At 41.6% G+C, this 20,597-nt stretch overlaps 1 protein-coding gene across 7 annotated transcripts; it reads right to left on the bottom strand.

Moving 5' to 3' along the window:
- Nucleotides 1–1,060: 1,060 nt before the first annotated feature.
- On the bottom strand, nt 1,061–15,086 carry LOC311588852 (lysine-rich coiled-coil protein 1). 7 transcript variants are annotated; one of them, XM_084766910.1, is made up of 4 exons: nt 14,874–15,086; nt 14,258–14,324; nt 4,252–4,360; nt 1,061–2,417 (listed from the first exon to the last, which is right to left on the bottom strand). In XM_084766910.1, exon 4 carries the CDS (start codon nt 2,393–2,395, stop codon nt 1,625–1,627), a length of 771 nt encoding a protein of 256 aa, XP_084623036.1. In that variant the 5' UTR covers nt 2,396–2,417; nt 4,252–4,360; nt 14,258–14,324; nt 14,874–15,086; the 3' UTR covers nt 1,061–1,624. The 7 variants fall into 7 exon arrangements, with proteins under 7 accessions (XP_084623036.1, XP_084623032.1, XP_084623035.1 ...); XM_084766906.1 differs by having other exon boundaries at nt 4,252–4,416; XM_084766909.1 differs by having other exon boundaries at nt 14,258–14,328.
- Between the last annotated feature and the right edge of the window lie 5,511 nt (nt 15,087–20,597).

Genomic DNA, 20,597 nt, shown 5'->3' on the forward strand with positions numbered 1-20,597 from the left:
TTCCGCTTCTCCTCTTTTGATCCCCAGAACCTCTCCTGTCCTCTTCACTGGTCTAATTCTCACAGTTGCATGAAGGATAAAACTGTCCCTTCGAATTTTTTGTTTTTTTAAACATGATATTTGACTTTTTTTTTCTTTTTTCTTTTGGTTTGGGTCTTGTTGTTTTTTGAGACAGGGTTTCTTCGTGTAGCCTTGACTGTTCTGGACTTTGTAGACCAGGCTGGCCTTGAACTCAGAAACCTGCCTCCCTAGCGCTGGGACTAAAGGCATGCACCGCTACCACCTGGCTTTCTTCCCAACTTTTGACCAGGGTTTTTCCTTCTGTTATTTTAATTCAAAGTTTCTTTGTAGTGGAGGCTGTTCTGTGCATGTAGAAGGCTCAGATTCAACCAGCTTTACATACTTCAATGTGTTTCAATATTGAATGGGGTTGGAGAACAGGGCACATTTTAGGAAAACTTGTCTTAAACTTTAAAAAACAATTGTGCTAGCCACAGTAGCTTCAATACAACGAATACCACTTATTTACATTTTTCTCTTGCTTAATATGACTTTAATTAAATACTTTAAAGAAGCTGCTAGATATATTTAGTGTTGGTTAATTTTCAGCCTACACTGCTGTTGACTTTGAGTCATTTTGAAGAAAGCAAATATCCAGGCGTGGTGGTTATGCCTTTAATCCCAGTACTCGGGAGACAGAGGCAGGCAGATTCCTATGAGTTCCAGGCCAGCCTGGTCTACAAATCGAGTCCAAGATAGCCAAGGCTACAGAGACTGTCTGGGGGGCAGCTGGAGGGGGGCGATGAGGAAGAAAGCACAGACCTTGTGTCTTAGTATTTGTTTGGCATTGCCAAGAATAGAATAGGATTATTTTCTTTTATTTGGAAAATTATGATGAGCCATAGATTTTTATTATGAAATATGTTAGGTCTGATATAGCAGGTAAGGAATTTTTACAACCTTTTAGGGTGTTCTCCCTCCAAAATATAAAGTGTGGTTATTGCTTTTCCTGTTCCAAAAGAAAATCCCTAGGAGAACAGAGCATTGACACAAAGCAACATCCAGAAGTTAAAATACTTTTTATTATTATTATAAACATTTTCAGAATATAAACTGATTTTCTGTGAAGACTCTGAAACTTTTAAAACTATATGTAAGATAAAATTATTATAATGTATTTCACTTTCCAACCCAGAAAATATATTGCAAGTTAGGTCTAAAAAAGGAAATCTAAATTGCTCCATAGAGAAAGCCAGTGTGCATAAAAATGTGACTCAAAACTAAAAGAAACCCAACCGAGAAATAGATTTCAAAAAGTCTGTTAATCCACCAATTTTAAGTAAGTGACCCCCTAAAGGAAAATAATTCCACTACCACAGCAATTTGGTGAACAGAAGCAGAGCCACTGTCTTAAAAGGAAACTCTATCATATTTAAGAAAAATTAATAAATCTTTTAGAAAATAGGAAAGAAATCTCCATGTTGGAAAGCAACCTACTAAGCACTTCACGTTCACTTTGTTAGAAGTTGACACTTCTGTCCACATATCAAAGTGACATGAACACGAATGCATAAAACCAAGCTTGACTGTTATTTCAGCTGAGCCTCAGGAGAACTAAGAAGCTTCAAAATCCAAGGATAGACTGGTCCCAGAGCATCTCCTCCTCCGTCCTTTGTTCGCCTTGCTCCTTTTTCTCCTTCTTACGCTTACGGTCTTCTTTCTTAGAGGATACATCTCGGCTTTTCTTCTCTTTTCTATTCTTAAGCTTTTCTGTACCATCTTGTACAGTTTCCGTTTCTGCCTTTGTTTTCTTTCTTTGGATGCTCCTATGTTTACTTAATTCCATTTCCTCAGAACTCTTTTTCCTCTCATGTTTGGGCCGTTCTTCCTGCTTTTCTCTGCTCTCCTCTAGATGTCTTTTCCTTTTCTGGTGCATCTGTCTACGACTGGCCTGAGGGTCAATGGCACTGTGTCCTGAGCAAAGGTGCTTGTTAACTACAGATTCTACACTATATGAGCCACAATTGTATTCTTGCTGACTAAGATTCAAGGGGCCTTGTTTTTCTGAGAAGCCATCCCTGGCAAACTGACAGTAGCTCAGAGAGTCTAGTCTCAGCTTGCCGTGAGCTGGTAACCACTGGGGTAACCGGTCTTCTGTCTGTGAGCTACTGCATGATCTTGGGTAGGAATAGTTGTTTCCAGATGGGAGTCTTTGATCAAACATTCTGTACCTGGGCCTGGAATCAAACTCTTCTCTGTACCCACAGTTTTCCAAATAGTCCCCTCTCATCTTTCTGAAACAAGTCTTTGGCTCTAGGCCTCTGGCTTTCTGTACTTTAATATAATCTTCAAGTTCATCTTGAAAAGAGTCATATGACTTGTTTGAATGCTTCATTAGGTTGACAAAAAGGGACTCTCTGTAGAGAAATTGAAGAAAAAAATACTAGATTATTTTGTTCTGAAGAATTCTTTTTTTCTTAGAAAGGTTAAAATAACAAATGGAAGCCCAAGTTAAAACTTACATCAATAACTGCTAAATATTTTGAAAACTTGTTAAGTATCACAATGGTCAAATTCTCAAAAGTCATTCATAATAACTTCGGTATTTAATTTGGGAGAAAAGTTATAGAAAGGAGCTGACACATGAAATGTTTTTTATAAGGCTAAAAGTGTAAGGCAATAGGGATGTGTGAATCACATGTCTCGGTAGTGGCCTGATCTAAATGTTAGATAATTTCAAAAGCTGTCATGCCTGCTTCCTGTATTACTGTTTTCTAACTAACAGAGCCACAAGGAAGTAATTTAATCTTTAAAATCTTGTTTACTCAAATAAAACAAATGTACACACTTACCTGACTACAGTAGTCTTAAGGTTTACTAATGAAAGAGTGTGATGTTTACAAAGTGATTTTTGAATGCTGGGAATGATAAACTCAGCTACAAGATGAGAACTACTCTTAGGGACAGGGCATGAGGAACAGATTAGAACTCGGCAGCATCTGTACAGCACTTGGATTCCCCTCTATTGCTTCCGACTGGTATAAAGGCATTCTAGAATTTGGGTGTTTGTTCTCTCTGAGAAGAGAAGTATGAGGGGGACACTAAGGAGTAGGCAGAGATGGGCACAATAGGGACAAGAACACATACAGAAACTCCTGCACGCCAGAACGTTAGTTTTTCTTGGTAGACGGGGGGGGGGGGGGGGGGGGGGGGGGGGGGGGGCAGCAGCTAGTCCTGATTCTCTTTCTTTGCCCCACATTAAAATACATTTCTGGGGATTTATTTTCTCTACAATATTAAGACACATAAAAAAACCCTATGTACAATCAAATATTCCTTCACCCTAAGAAGTACAAACTGCCGGGTGGTGGTGGCGCACACCTCTCATCCCAGCACTCGGGAGGCAGAGGCAGGCGGATCGCTGTGAGTTCGAGGCCAGCCTGGTTTACAAAGTGAGTCCAGGACAGCCAAGGCAACACAGAGAAACCCTGTCTCAAAAAACAAAACAAAAATGGTCTAACTGAAACCTATTTTGGTGAATTATAAAACTTAGATACCATTTTAATTTGAGAAGCATAAAAATTCTGACCAGGAGAGCAACAATAAACAATGAAATAAAGGCATACTATTTTGATACTTCAGAAGGGTATATATACAAATGGTCAATAAAACCAGAAAAAGATGTATGTTGTAGATTACTAGCTTTAAAATAAATGTTAATTCAAACCACAGTGAGGGATCACTACATATTCATTGGGAAGACTGAAAGACTGACAGTGCTTAGTGAGGAGTTGGAACAACTATACCTCTGACCTCCCTGGGAGGAATGGTAAAAGGGACAGTCACTCAGAAACAGTTCAGCCGCTTCTTAATCAAGTTACATACACATTTATATAATGACCTGGCAATACAACTGAGAGACATTTACCCCCAAAAGAATGATATATGTCTTTTCAAGACTTAAATATGAGTGTTGATAGTAGTTTTATTTTTTAATAGACCCAGAGAGGAATAACAACAACAACAAAAAGACCAAAAACACCGAAATATAAATCAATAGGTAAATGAGTAAAGCAGATGATGGTCTAGCTACCTAATATAATAAACATTATCAGTGATAAAAAGTAAAACAGTCCCAGCATCCATCCACTGACAACTGGATAAAGCAGATGAACCTTGGAGACATTATGCTATGTAAGACAAGCCAGTCCCTAAAGATCTCAGATGGCACATACATGAGTGGAACCTTACCGTTATCAGGCTGAGAACTTGATGGTGAAATTTGATCATATTCAACCATTAATGGCTTCAGTTTTTCAGCATGAGTGCTCCACAAAGCGAAGACTAAAACAATCAGGAGCTAAACCAAGGAGTAGAGAGGTAACTATTTTTGTCTAATATTCAACTCTCATTCACCTGAAACCAAGCACAATTTTTTCACAAAGATTAAACATTCATACCTACATAACCAGCACAGACCAAATCTACAAAATTTGTCTTTGTTGTCAATCTGAATTTTAAAAAGTGTGTATGTAGAAGTGTGTATATGTATAGAGGCCAGTGAACCACTTGTAGCAATCAGTTCTCCTCCTGCCACATTGGTTCTGGGATCAAGATGTGAGGCTCCAGAGGCAAGCATTTTTACCCATTCAACCACCTTGTCAGCCACTAAAAACTTAGCTTTGTTTGTGTTTGAGACAGGGTCTCTCTACATAGCCCTGGTTGCCATGGAACTCATTATGTAGAGCTGGCTGGCCTTAAACTCAGAGATCCATCTGCTTCTGCCTCCCAAATGCTGGGATTAAAGGTATGTGCCATCACACCCAGTGAGTATTTTATTTAACCCCCCCCCCAAAATGTTTTCACTAAGAATGCATTATTCCTGTTATCATCCTTCTTGTCCTCCATTCTGATTTACTTAATCTTAAAGGAGTCTCTCCTTTCAGTTTACCTCCATCCCTTAGGGACCTCCTGATACCAACCAAGGGTCCACCTAGCTTTCTGCCACTTGTTCATTTCAGCCATTCCTTCTAGTGCAACTCCATTCCTCGCTGACACCCAATGACCTGTAGAAGCACTCTCTCCCAGGGACTCCTCAGTGGCCACATTAGGCTGGATTCTTAGACCAGTGCATTGCTCTACTTTCATCAGAGCTTCCTGCAGTAAATGAGAATCAACACAGAGCCTCACAACTGGACAATGTGTGGAGAGTGACAGACTTTGGAGAACTCAGTCCTAATATAGGATGTCTTCATTAAACTCCCATTTTCAAGACTGAGAGAACAATGTGAAAGAGAAGACAGCTTGTAAGAGTCAGAAGTGATGGATGACTCCAAGGAAATAGGGTTTCCTAGACACAGCAGGACTGATGCACATATGAATTCAGACTGTAGCAACATGCATGAGATCTGTATAGGTTCAAGCCAGACAGGGTCTCAGCACTGAAAAGGTAGAGTAGACACAAAGTCCCACCCCTAACCAAGAAGCTATTTGTAATTGACAGTTGCTGGGAAAGGAAAAACTAGTCTTTTCCAATTGAATGTATCTAAGCATATCAACCAAACTCCAGGGCAAGTCCCAAGACCGACCAGGAGTAGTTGGACAACACACAAAAAATGTCTGTTTTTGTTTTGGATTTTTTTTTTGTTTGTTTTTGGTCTTACTTTTTGTTTTGCTCTCCCTCCCCTTTTCTCTCTCTGTGGGGGGGGGGGTGGGGAGAACATGAAGTTGGGTAGATAGGGAAGTAGGAAGGAACTGGGAGAATTTGGGGGAGGGAAAGAGGAACATGGTCAAAATATAGTATACTAAAAAATTTTAATGCATTATCACAATAGCTCAGTGGGTAATAAGAACTGTGCTAGATTAAAAAAACTGAGCTTGATAACACATATGGTAGGAGAGAACTGACAGATTCTTGTTGAATTCAGTTCTAACTTTTACATGTTCACACCATGGCATACATGGGCCCCTTTCCTTATGTTGGTGGCTCAGTGACTACGTTTGTGACACAATTACAAAGACCCAGAGTTCAAATACCAAAAATGCATGTAAAGGAAGGTATACTAGCATGTGTCTGTAATCTCTTAATCCAAAAACCTCTAACTATATTGAGTTTCATCCCAGTCAGAATGTCTAACATTAAGAAAACAGCAATACATGCCAGGCATGGTGGCGTACACCTTTAATCCCAGAACTCAGGAGGCAGAGGCAGGCCAGTCAGGCCTACAAAGTGAGTCCAGGGTAGCCATGGCTACACAGAAAAACTTTGTCTTGGAAAAAAAAAAGAAAAAAAAAAAACTAATGGGCTGGAGAAATGGCTCATTGGTTAAGAGCACTGGCTGCTCTTCCAGAGGTCCTGAGTTCAATTGCCAGCACCTACATTGTAGCTCACAACCATCTATATCATGATCTAATGCCCTTTTTTGGTGTATATGAAGACAACGTACTCATATACATAATAAATATATCTTAAAAAAGAAAACAACAATACTTGCTATGAAGGACTTTGTGTGTGTGTGGAGAGGGGCATTATCATTATTGGTAGGAATATAAACATGTATGAAGGCTCCTCACACTCAAAAGAGAACTGCTGTATAACCCAGCTTTACCATTTCTGGGTATAAGCCTCTAATACTCAAGTGAACATACATATTTATTACAGCATTTATACACAATAGCCAGGTTACAGAATCAAGTTACCCATCAATAAATGGATAAAGAAAATGTGGTATATACTACACAACAGAATTTAATTCAGGCATTGAAAAAAAAAAAAGAATGGAACTATGTTGTTTGCTAGAAAATGAACGCTAACTAGAAATCATCGTATTAAGTGAAATGGCCAGGTACCTTGTCAAATATGCTTTTCTCTTATTTGTGGACCCTGGACTGAACATATGAAGAAACAGAAAATGTTTTTTAAAATATACATTTCTGGCCATTTTTAGGCAAAATACAGCTATGTGAGTAACTTCAGGTAAAACAAAAACAATCAAAAAACCCCAAGTGCTGCATGGGCTAGAAGAAGACATCCCCCTCCCGCGGCTGGAAGGATGCCACAGGTGGATTTTAGCCATCACAGAACACGAGGAATTGAGCCAGCCACTCAGAGCAAAGCCAAGGATGCTTGGGTCATTTCTAATCACATTATGAAGATGGCCTAACAGCTTTGCACATTCTACCTCCAAACTTCTTGTAAGAGAGGATCTAACAGAATAATCTCTGAGTTTGAAACTGTCTACATAGTAATACCTAAAATGATGATACAGGGAAAAAAATAGAAACTAACATTTTATGAGTACAGTTGTGAATGATTTTCATTTTCTTGAACTTATATTTATCTTTCTAAATTGAACTAATATTTCTTTCTAAATTACAATCTTACAAAAGCTATACTTTTTCAACATAAAATAACACTGATTATCTGATACTTTTCTAGAGAATTAGAATGCACACAGTGTGATGCCTTCTTTTACCTAGTTCTCACAAATGGCAAACAGGACATTCTGAGGGTTTAAGAGAGATTCAAAGTAACTTGCCCATCAATAATCGCAGAATTGAGACCTGAATCCAAGTCGCCTCAACCTGAAGCCAAGAAACTATATAATTAGAGTACTTTAATCTCAACCACATATGGATCAAGATGTAGTTTCAAGTTGGGCGGTGGTGGAGCATGCCTTTAATCCCAGTACTCAGGGAAGCAGAGGCAGGTGGATCTCTGTGAGTTCAAGGCCAGCCTGGTCTACAAAGCAAGTCCAGGACAGCCAAGGCTACACAGAGAGACCGTGTCTCAAAAAACCAAAAATAAAAAAAGATGTAGTTTCAAACAAGATTACAATGGATAAACTAGATGAGGTGGCAGGTAAGATGGCTCAGTGGGTAACGGGCACTTATGGCCAAGCCCAGTGTCCCGTACCTGATCCCTGGGACTAGTGTGAAATTGAGACTCCAAGTTGTCGCCTGGCCTCCACTTAGTGCTGTGGCAGGCATGCACCTACACACAAAGTAAATAAATGCATGTGTGTATATGGGAACTACTTACATGAGGTCTTTACAAATAGCCCAACTGACCTTTATGTTTCACTGGAATAAGTGTACCTAGCACATTTGCATTCAAGATAGCAGAGCTAAAGAGATCAACTTTATCCAGGTCTCTGAACATTGAAGAGACCAGAGTAGGAAAAGACTACTGCACACACACAGTAATTTTTAATGGCTACCTCCACCCGATTATACAGTCAAGACAGAGAATGGAAGCCACACTATATAAAGAAAACTGGGCAGGGACTCAGACTTCATGTACAGGCATACCCACTCACTGCTGTGTCTAGCTGAGTGTCATCTGAGTCAGTATCTTCATCTATGATTTAGAAGACTACTAACAGTTCACAGCTCTCCACTTGTGTGATTTGAAACCTCCTTAAAAGCCTGTCAAAGGTAAGGCTACTGTCTGTCATCTTTCCTGTAGTAGAAGACACTGATGCACAAAACAAATAACAATCCCACCCACAACCTTTTGATATAGACTTACAGTTTTTTGTTCAAGTTTTGGGATTTCTTTTGGTTATTGTATAAATGTGGTGGCTGAGTTACTAGGGGCTTAAGCTGCTGTCTGTATTCAGTGTAAGAGATTGGGGGGAATGAGCTTCAGGGTTAGAAGAACTTGAGTTTAAACCCTAATTACCCAAAAACGTCAGTACATCATTCCTTTTCTGATCCACTGACGGGACAATACCATCTATCATACAGGGTTCTTAAACTGATTAAGTAAAATGACATAGATGAGGCTTATCTGTTAGATTTCAAAGCTTCCAAAAGATACAATCTCTTTATTTTTAACCTATCTCATAATGAAAAATCCCTTATTCAAACAGCAGCACCACTCCAGAGATGCCTTTTATAAAAACTAACAAAAAACCTGTCTGCATTCATTCCTGTTATCTATGGAAAAAGAAGAAAAGAAGGCAAAACACTGGAGGAAGTTTTGTTTTTAGTCTTCAGTTAGCAGGATCATTTCATGTATCGCCTCAAATTTTAATTTTCCAACTGCTTGCAAAGCTATAGTTATAGCCTTTTGCTCATGAGAATGCCATTTTTTAAAACTGTTTTTCGAGACAGGGTTTCTCTTGTAGACCTGGCTGGCCTCGAACTCAGAGATCTGCCTGCCTCTGCCACCCTGCTGGGATTAAAGGCGTGCATCACCATGCCCGAGAACACCAATCTTAATATGAAAACATTTAGTATGCTTAATTTTTGTTTTTGAAGACAAGGTTTCTCTGTATAGCCTTGGCTGTCTCTGGCCTTAAACTCATAGTGATCCACCTGCCTCTGTCTGAGTGCTAGGATTAAAGGTGTGCACCACCACACCTGGCTTAGTATTTAATATGCTAATCTTTCAAATTTAAAAAAGTTAATGTTTATTGTGTGTTTGTCAATGTACATGCCAGAGCAGGTGTGTGGAAGTCAGTGGACAACTAACTGGAGTCAGTTCTTTCTCCTTCTATCATGTGGGTCCCAGAGACTGATGGAGGTGTGAACCTTTATCCACCAGCCATTTCTCAGGCCTTATGGCCTCACTTTTGTAATCTTCCTTGCCTCAGCCTCACGAGTACCTGGAATTATAGATGTGTGTCACTATACCTGAATGTGACCACATACCTGGTAACTGCTAATAGAAGTGATTCTTTTTGTTGTTGTTGTTCAATAAACTATTAATAAAAAAATCATGCTTATAGAGTAAGAAGACTTATTTTCCTTGTCATTATTCCCTAAACAATACAGTGTAACAACTATTTACACTGTCTGGGTCACTGGGTATTGCAAGTAATCTAGATAACTCAAGTATATAGGAGATACATAAAGGCTATACACAACTATGCTGATTTAGACTTGAACATTTGTAGATTTTGTTGCAAGAGGCAGGGGGTGGGGAACTAATCCCCTGCAGATAAGTAAGGGTGACTGCATACCACTAAAGTTCTATGAGAACCACAGGAAGGAACCACAAACCATCCTTACCTGTAGCAGGCAACCTCTCTCAGTTGGTAAAAATGTGACCATATACACTTTACCAAATATGTAAGACCATAAAAACAACTCAAGACTACTCGTGTTGTATATCAACTTTTAGGGCCTGGGCTAACTTTTCTCCTTTCGTAATAAATCTTGCCCAAATCACTATACTTACATGGCCTACAGTTAAATCTAAGGCACCTACTGTTGAAATTTATCTTACAGATGCTTACCAGTTTATGAGCAGGACACTGCTAGTTTGGCAATATATCTCCCCGAACCCATGTTGGAATGCTGAAAACTATTCCCGGTACAAGTGTTAGGTGAAGCCCAATGGGAAGTATTTAGGTCATGAGGTTGCCGCTTTCAGATCCGATTAATGCCAGTCTTAAGAGAGCTTGTGGCTTTCCGTCTGATCTCTCTCCACACTTACACTTTTGCCTTATCAGATGCTGGCACCTTAAAAGAAAAACCTCCAACCTCTAGAACTGTGAGAAATCTTTTTAAAAGTAAAATAGTATGGTATTCTGCTATATCAATATAAAATGGACTAAAGAAAAATGTCAATTTATTTAGTGCCAAAATTTACTTTATATGTGGGTATTTATTTAATGGGTTTTCAAGACAGGGTTTCTCTATGTAGCCCTGGCTGTCCTGGAACTAGCTCTGTAGGCCAGCCCATCCCAGAACCCAAGAGATCCACGTGCCTCTGCCTCTCTAGGGATTAAGGGTATGTGCCACCACCACCCAGTTAAGTATTTTATTTCTGTTGAGACATGGTCTCAAAACATGTTATGAAGAAATGTCCATGGTATATTAAAAGAATAATGTTACAAAATGGTACACTTTCAATTTTAGTATCACTAGCCCAATATATATTAGCAAAATAATTTATGGGAGGAATTACTGTGGCTGGCTCATGATCCATTCAGCTCCTTTCCAGGGATGATGGTAGAAGACAGGGGACATCTAGATAAGAGTAAAGCCCTGAATGTATCTGCCTGGAGAAAACTCATCTTTAAGTCCCCCAGGCCAAGGATTACTGACAGTTAATATTGCCCATATCTACAAAGCATAGTACCCTGAAGGATGCCTTAAAAACGATGTAATTCCTTAGGGTACATATTACAGGCTACAGTGGGAAAAGACCTAGTAAATCTCACTTAGAAACTGTATCTACTATTTTGGACCAGAGATACAAGTTTGAAACAAGGTGAAACATACTTCACTTATTCTTTTTTGAGACACGGTTTCTTTGTTAGCCTTGGCTGACCTGAACTCACTTTGTAGACCAGGCTGGCCTTGAACTCAGAGATCGCCTGCCTCTGCCTCCTTGAGTGCTGGGATTACAGGCGTGGGTCACCACACCCAGCTACAGTTCAATATTGTATGTTAGCTAAATTTTATTGAAAATAACTGAAAAGGACATACACAGAATGGGGGTTGTTACATGTACCTATAGTTTTAACTTTTGCAAAAATGAAAAACTGTATTTATGCTGGTTATCTTCAAACTAAGCCAGACTTTGGCACCAGTATGTAAAATTAAAAATGTGTGCTCAAACTGTTAAGTTTAGAAAGGACTTGGATATAGTGTTCTACATTTATTTTGATTGTTTAAAAATATGTAGCTTAACTACATTTGACTATAAAGTCAGTAATTTTAAAAGATTAGATAATATAGTTTTTCACAACTTCCCTTGATTCCAAATTAAGTGCACGTAAACTGACCACAATGATACTGACTCTTCTTGGAACAGGATATGATCAGGTTAGCCCCAAAAATGTTTTTCATCAGCTTCCTGTTTCAAAAAGTTTTACTGGTTCTATTTTGAGTGTGACAGGAACTGTGACAGGAAGCAGAGTAATTCTAATTTTTGGAGGGGTTTATACACACACATACACACACCACACACACACACACACACACACACACACACACTTACTTCCAAGCATTATCTTTTTTTTTTTTTGGTCTGCCACCGTAACTGGAAATTACAAGGTTTTGGTTTTTTGATGTAACTATTGAGATACTTTCTTTTTCGAAGACAGGGTCTCACAGTGCAGCCCTTGGACTTTAAACAACGGGATTATAGGCATGGGTTGTATGCCCACCTCAACTTTTTTTGGTGTGTGTAGGAGGACAGTTTCCCTATACATAGACCAGGCTTGCCTAAAACCTGAGATCTGTTTGTCTCTGCCTCCCAAGTACTGGGGTTAAAGGTATAAGGCACCACACCTGGCTCCAGACCACTCTTTATGGGATTAAAACATACTGAGTCCTAAATCGGGTAAGATGGTACACTCCTACACTCCCAGCACTGGGAAGGTGGAAGATGAGGCGTTCCAAAGGCAGTTAACCTTTCATAACAGTGACTAGGAAGCTCCCCCCGCCCCGCCCACCCCCAAATCTTATTGATTTCAATCTGAACTCAAGAGATTTTATTTTTTTGAATGTCACCAAATAGCTACTAGGAGTCCAAACTTCCATGTTCTATGATTTACTGTTCCAACCATACCATAGAAGGAATACCAACCAACAGACTGCTAAAATTCAGTCCAAATCGTTAAATCTAATCCACAGAGTTTGGTTAGTGTTAGTTCCTCAACCTTGGCAACACTGATATTCTAGGTAGGATAATCCTATGTTGTATATATGGGGGCTGGTCTCATGAACTTTAGTGTTGTGGTATCTTTGTTCTATATCAAATAGATTACCTCTAGCATGTGCTTACCATGTTCCTCTGTCCAGTGGCTACAAGAAAAAAAAATGTCTCTAAACATTTTCAAATAAATGGAAGATGGGGAGCCTGCGGCAGATACATCCTTGGTTGAGAACCACTGGGTTCATCCAATTACCTAACTCAGTAGATGACGTAACCCAAGAGCAAGTGTGGGACTGTCTCAGGGTCATACATTTGTACCGAAACTAACAATACAACCTATTCTTGGGCAAGATTTCTATTCCACTCATCTCACTTTTACCACCTTTAAGTGGTACAGAGGTCACTGCTACACAGATCATCATTTAGTCTTTTGGACAAATTAGAATCACTGAAATTGTCCTGTGAACTAAAAGGAACTGCAGTGCTGACACCTGTAAGCTGTTCAGGCATACTTGGTGATAGGCAGGTTTAAACACAGATTTAAAAAAGTTCTCAAGATAGGCTAAAGATACTTATTTGATTGTAATCAATTTCTAGTAACACTCTGACTGAATGGAAGTGTCCATACAAATGTTTTGTTTGTTTAGGTTTTTCAAGACAGGGTTTCCCTGTTTTAGCTCTGGTTGTCTTGGAACACTCTATAGACCAGGCTGGCCTCAAAATCAGAGATCTGCCTGCCTCTGCCTCTGGGAATTAGAGGCATGCAACAACTCTGCCTGGTTCATAAAAAAGTGAACTGTGTAAGAAAGGATATAAAATAGAGATATGGAAAAAGTTACTTTTAGTGCTATGTTTATAGGTATTCTAGAAAATAGAATCTGAATTATCCTGCAATATTTTGGCTTCTGTTATCCTCCACACTGGAGACAAGGAGCAATATAAGGCAAAAATACTAAAAATAGTGTTTTTCTGTTTCTGTTTAACTGAAATTTTCTGCATTGGGGATCAAGTTAAAATTATTTCCAAAACTACTTTAAAGACTTATCTCACAGGTGCAGATGTGTAGTACTCATAAAACCTCACATTTCTCCTGGGATAGCAAACAGCTTTTTGTGTTCTGGTAAAAGTGTTGGTGACAATGTCCACTCTCCTAACCTCCACCTGTATAAAGACCACAGTTTATAACACGGGCGGGCCTATGGCCGAGTCCCTGGGACACCCCAGTCCCACTTTAAGGAAAAGCTCTGGCTGTCAGATTTACTGTTTATTTTAGCCCTCACCAGATGTCAGGCCTCTTTGTCATCCTCAGGAGTTCTATCCGCATAGTAGAATCACTCTTAAAAACACTAACACCCCCAACTCCTCGCCCTGAGGTAGTGTCTCACTAAGCAGCTCTGGCTGGCCAGGAACTCTCTCATGTAAGACCAGGATGGCCGGCCTTTGCCTCTCCAGTGCTGAGGATTAAAGGTCTCCAGCACTGGGCCCAACACAGGCTCTTTCCCGTAACTCAGCAGTCTCCCATACCCTATAAAATCATTTCTTTGAGTTATAATTAGGGTGGTGGAGGTTGAGTTCCCAGTCTCTGTGGGAGGATAGGTGCCTAACTTCCGTAACTCCCAGTCAGCAAAAGCAATGACTAACCCTTTGGAATTTTTCACCTCTCCGGTCTTCTTCAGCTCGGTCTTCTCTCCTTACACATTCTCTCTCTCTCTCTCTTTTTTAAAAAAAGGCCCAAGTCACCCTAGAGCAATTCAGGACACAGCTCAGCTTTGCCCCTCGTCAGTAGGGATGGCATCAAATCTCACGCTGGCCAATACGTACTAAAGCTCAGATCACTAGGTCAAGGTACGTCTGTACATTTGTCTAACCTGTCTTCCAGGGGGTCCTGATGACTAGACTCACGCTCCAGGGGGGTCCCCTCCACCTCACCTCCTCACTTGGGAGCTCCCCCACGCTACCTCCCACAAGCTTCCTCCTCGTCCCCCAACTTTCCCTAAGTAGAGCCTGCTGTGAGATCTGCTCTCCACACTCCGCCAGACCGAGGCTGCCGCCCTCTCGGGGAGTCGCTTCCACACGGGGCTTCCTCACGGGACCCCCGCTTCCCTCGCCCTCTGCCTTGGCCGCCTCTTGTCCGGGTCCCCGCGGACCTCGGCCTCCTCCGCCATTTCGCAGGCGGGGCGGGGCGCTCGGCGGTCACCAGGCCGCAGGAGTTGAGGGCTGGAGCTCGGGCCGCCCCCGCCGCCGGGCGGGAACTCACCTTCTCTGAGGTAGGGGCGGGCGTCTACAACTACTGTCCCCCTCCCCGCCAACAACGCCGGCCGGGGGTCAGCGGCTGCGGTGGAGGTGGCGGAGAGGCAGGAACACCGCCGCCGCCGCCGCCGCCTCCGCCGCAGAGCAGGCGGGGTGGGGTGGGGGAGGAGGCGGAGACCTGACTTCCTGAGGGGAAGTCGCCGCCACCTCCCGCGGCTGACTGGACGGCGCCAGCGCCATGGCGGCGAGGGGGAGGGGGCGCGTGCGCGCATGCGCAGCGGGCGCGGCCTGGCGAGCCGGCCACTTCCTAGCCCCGCCCTCCATGTTTGCTCCTCCCCTCCCCGCCATTTCGGACTAACCGGCTCTGTTTTCTAAGAGCAGTTGGTGTCCTTCCTTTTTGCCATTTGAGGGAAGAAGCCTAGTGATACAGCTCGCCTAGAGAGCTAAAACGAGTCTGGAAATGTATGGATCCACTGGCAAAGTATCTAAAGGACGCACACCTGCCTTTTCTCTTTCTTGTTACGCTCTTAATACTTGAGTGCATTGCCAGCATAGCCCGTAAATTCCTCTTTTCCCACTCGGGTCATGCGTGTATTTTAGCACAACTCAGTGTACGCACACCGTAAGAACATCTGATTATATACAGTTTCCCGTCCTCAGATCACTACGTTTGTATTCACTTTTTTATTTTTTCTTTTTGTAGATTTATTTTTTTAATATGTACATAACGTTTTGCTGGACAGTGGTGGCGCACGCCTTTAATCCCAGCACTTGGGAGGCAGAGGCAGGCTGATTGCTAAGAGTTCGAGGCCAGCCTGGTCTACAAAGCGAGTCCAGGACAGTCAAGGCTACACAGAGAAACCCTGTCTCGAAAAACAAAACAAACAAAAAACCCCACAATGTTTTGCCTGAATGTACACTTGCAAGCCAAAAGAGGGTACCAGATTTTATTGTAGATGGTTGTGAGCCACCATGTGGTTGCTGCCAACTGAACTCAGGACCTTTGGAAGAGCAAGCAGTGCTCTTGACCTCTGAGCCATCTCTCCAGCCCTCACTTACTTCATTAAAATACAACACACACATACATGCTCCTATCATATAGATACAACATCTCACACAGGCAGTTAAAGTATGTTTAGTTTTCTATTTTTAGTTAGCATATTGTAGAAGTATATATATTTTAGATAGAAAATAGTTTTAGTTAATTTGTGTGGAGCAGGGTGATGGTGGGGCTCCTCATATCATATGCACCCCAGAAATCGAATTCAGGCCCTGGGGCTTGGCAGCACTCCTTTACACACAAAGCCAAGTATATGCTAGGATCTCACTTTAGCCCAGGCTGGTCCCAAACCAGTGACTAAAGGGAGTTAGTCACCTAAATGCCTCAGATGGACTGGGAAGCTCAGAGTTGACTGATGACTGTGACAGCTTCTGATAAAGAGATCCACATACCAACCTGGCTGGTGTGTACTGCTTCCTGTCTGAAGGGGAACTGAACTGCAGATGGAATCTTCCAGCCCCAAAGCTCCCCAGTTTCAGTCCTACAAAAGCCAACAGGCCCCAGGGCCACCAGGGCCACTTGCACATCATCTCACTTTCCCCAAGAAACTGTAGCCCTTCTGTCCTGATTAAAGATCAGTTCTGATTCTGGAGCTACCTGTCTTCCCTTCATTTCCACTGGCACCCATCAACCCCCAGCTCACAGGAACAACCCTCTTCTCTCAGCCTCTCAAGAGCTGGAATTATTTGAGTGAGCCAGAAAACTCCACTAGTGTTTGTTGTTGTTTTTAAGACTGAAGACTGTGTCACACTCTCAGGCTGGCCTGGAAAGCAGGATCCTTCTGCCTCCGACTCCGAAATGCTGCAGTGACAAACACCTTTAGCGACTGAGCCATCTCACAGGCCCCATTTCTGTTAATACGACACGATTGTGTGACTCAGCATACTGCGTTTTCTTCCTTTCCCAGATACTGCCACTCCCCTCCTTCCTAAGGATGCCTAGCCTCCACACACAGGCAGGCAGACTATCACTGCATCCAGGCTTCTTAATTAACACAGGGACAAGAGAAAACATGAGACTTTTGTCTGTGCTGTACCTAGTCAGAATATAATGGGCGGTTTATGTGAGTGACTTTCTCTCTTCCCTCCATCCTTTTAAGATTTTTTTTTATTTTATTTTAAAAAATATACTTCATTATATAAAAACTTGCAAATAAATAGAAATGTGGTGTTCTCAAATATTTGCTCTTAGTCATGTGTGTGTGGGAGAGAGTATGTGCATGTGTGTGTGTGTATGAGAGAGAGTATGTGCACGTGTGTGTGTGTGTATGTATGTTTCAGATGCATCAAATTCCCTGAATTCCCTGGTTATAAGTGGTCTGATGTGGGTGTTGGGAACCTAACTGAAGTCCTTTGAAAAAGCAGTACATCTCAGCTGATGTGCTCTGAGACATCTCTCCAGCCCTCCATTTTTATTTTCAGAGCCATTCCCCCTTTTACTTAGCACTCTCTTTATCCCGTCTCTAGACGTTCTTTTTGTGTCTGTCACATTGCTTATGGAATGAATGAGTGAGCCTATGAATGCACTCAGAGGCGATGAGCTCTTCCTGGCCTGTTTAATATTGCCAGGCATTCTGAGCACCCTATTATTAGACTCAGCAGGGGCTGGCAAACATTTGCTGTAAAAGGTCAGCAGTAAGCACTTTTGGCTCTGCTGGTCATATGCTTTCCATGGGAGACCGTCAGCTCTGCCATTGTGCTAACAAATACAACTATAGAAGAGATGTAAACAAGTGAGTATGCTCGTTTTCTGACGCAGTTATATTTACTGCAACTGAAATTTGAATTTCATCTAGTTATTTCGCCACAAAATGTATTTGATCCCCACCCCCAACCATTCAAGACAGTAAAAAAGTATTTTTAGTTCACAGCTGTAAAGGGTCCTGGAAGACTTCTGCCCTAAATGAACTTTGGCGCCAAGTAGAAAAGAAGTTGAAGGGTTATCCTTTTTACTAAAGTGTAGAAACTATGCAAATACTTGCAGCTTCTTTGATTTGCCACTAGATGGCAATCTTTCTGGGTGTGCGGCTAGGTCAGTGGAGTTTTTCCAGGGTGCTATAGCATTCCTGTATTCGTATAGGTACACCAAAGACTTGTCACAAATCATCTTGGTAATTTCCCCCCTTTACTTCTGGACTTTCAAACGTATCCATACACATTCCATTAATTGTAACACACAACTGAGAAATCTCTCTCCTGACCTCTGAGGGTGATCAGTTTAAAGGGACAGCAATGTATATCCATATGGCTACAGTCAAGGCCTTAAGTGCTACAACAGACCTCTGGAAACACATTCTACCCAAAATTCAGGTTAGCAAGACAAACTCCTTCTTGCATCGAGAGGCTGTCTACACAGGAGTGCTAGTATACTGGCGAGCCCAGAAACTTGAGAGTTGAATGCAGGACAATCACACTTTTAAAGCCAGCTTGGACTATATCTTGGGCATTGTTGCAAGACAGCATCAGCATCAGCATCAGCATCAGCATCAGCATCAGCATCAGCATCAGCGGGTATCTGAAGTCATGCCTAGGTTTTGTGATGATCTACCGATCTCTCCAAAACTGTCCCTATATCTGGCCCCTCCCCACCAGCAGCCTGGGAGCCAATGCCGATGCCCACTGTCTCACTGATGCTGGCAGAGATGCTGTGTGTCCTAGGGTGCAAAGGACTACCTTAGTCAATGAAGACTCTCTGCTCATCTCCAACACCAGGGGGACATTTTAGGTAGCTGAAAAAAAAATCATTTAGTGCCACCTGAGTTTGGAACTCTGCTCTTTAATATTTATTTTTTTTGTTAATTTAATATTACATTTGCAAGGGTGTCTGTGTATAGATACGTGCATATGATGAGTCCGGGAGCCCTCAGAAGCTAAAAGTGTAGGATCTCCCAGGAGCTGGTTGTGACCGAAGAACATAGGTGCTGGGAGCCTCTCTAGGGTCCTCTGCAAGAGCAGTGTAGCATCCGGGACCTCTGAGCCATCTCTCCAGCCCCTAGAACTCTGTATGTTATCATAGAGAATATATATAATAGAGCATATATATATACACACATACTGTATGTTATCATAGAGAATATGTATCATAGAGAATATATATATATATATATATATATATATATATATATATATATATATACACTCACACACATACACACATACGTACATACATACACACAATACTGGATTTTTAAATGTTGACTAAAGGGACAATTATATTTCTTCTGTTCAGCACTCCACTAAGAGATGCATCTTTTTTTTTCAAATATTTATTTATTTATTATTTATACATATTCTTTTCCCACGTGTGCCTGCCTGCCTGCCAGAAGAGGGCACCAGATCTCATTGTATATGGTTGTGAGCCACCATGTGGTTTCTGGGAATTGAGATCAGGATCTTTGGTGGAACAGGCAGTGCTCTTAACCTCTGAGCCATCTCTCCTGCCCCAAGAGATGCATCTTAAAGTCATGCTGTCGGCTTCAATTCCCTGTGCACGATTGTGTACCCAGAATAAAGAATCCACCTGCGTGTTTAGCTTTCACTATGTTAGTAAATAGGTTTGGAAGTGCAAAGGTCTGGCCACGTTCTACTTCTTACTGTAACCCAAATATATGAAAACGAGTCCACTTACATATTTCATCTGCAACACACACATATTAACTTACTGTAAATTAGTTTTTGTTGGACTAAGCTAATAGTTTGTCTTTAGATGTGAGATAGTAAATGGCATTCTTCCTGTATTTCATCTCAGATTTGGTTTTTGTTTTGTTTAGTTTGTTTTGAGACAGGGACTCACTGTGTAGTCCTGGCTGGCCTGGAATTCTCTATGAGAAATGGTTAATGTAATATGTTAGTATGTTAGATTCCTACTGGTGAGGTTACAAATTATTGCAAATTTAGTGACTTAAAATAATGTAACTTTATAGTCACCTCAGAGTTCTGGTGATCAGAAGCAGATTTGGGATTCCCTTTGTCAGTGGGGCTGAATTTTTGGAGGCTCTGACATGGGAATCTCTTTCTTTGCCTATTTTTTTTAAAAAAAGATTTATTTATTTACTACTTTTATATAGTGTTCTGCCTGTATGAACACCTGCACATCAGAAGAGGACACCAGACCTCATTATAGATGGTTGTGAGCCACCATGTGGTTGCTGGGAATTGAACTCAGGACCTTTGGAAGAGCAGGCAACACTCTGAGCCATCTCTCCAGCTCTTCTTTGCCTACTTTAATTTCCACGTGTCTCTTGGATTTTTTGGCTCACAACCCTTCCCTTCATCTCTGAAATCAACAGTGTCTCTGTGATCCTGGCCCATTGCTCCATGGTTATCGTGTCTGTCCCTGCTTTCCTCATCCGAGGATTGCTGTGGTTACACTGGTCCGGCCAGGATGACATAGGATAATCTCACTGAAAGAGCATTAATGTAGTCACATTTGTAAAGTTCCTCCTGGCATATGTCTCAGCCCATTTTCTGATACCCCAACTGAATAACATAGATTATGTAACATATAAAGAATATGCTTTTTGCCGGGCATGGTGGCTCATGCCTTTAATCCCAGCCCACCAGAGGCAGGTAGATCTCTGAGTTTGAGGCTAGCCTGGTCTGCAGAGTGAGTTCCAGGACAGCCAGGGCTACCCAGAGAAACCCTGTCTCAAAAAACAAAACAAAACAAAAC

This window comes from Acomys minous (assembly GCF_964271855.1).
Source record: "Acomys minous genome assembly, chromosome: 17".
In the NCBI taxonomy this organism is placed as follows: Eukaryota; Metazoa; Chordata; class Mammalia; order Rodentia; family Muridae; genus Acomys; species Acomys minous.

Bases quoted from the DNA above. Each gene is read 5' to 3' on its own strand.
- LOC311588852 (XM_084766907.1), bottom strand. From the start codon at position 2,395: ATGAAGCATTCAAACAAGTCATATGACTCTTTTCAAGATGAACTTGAA.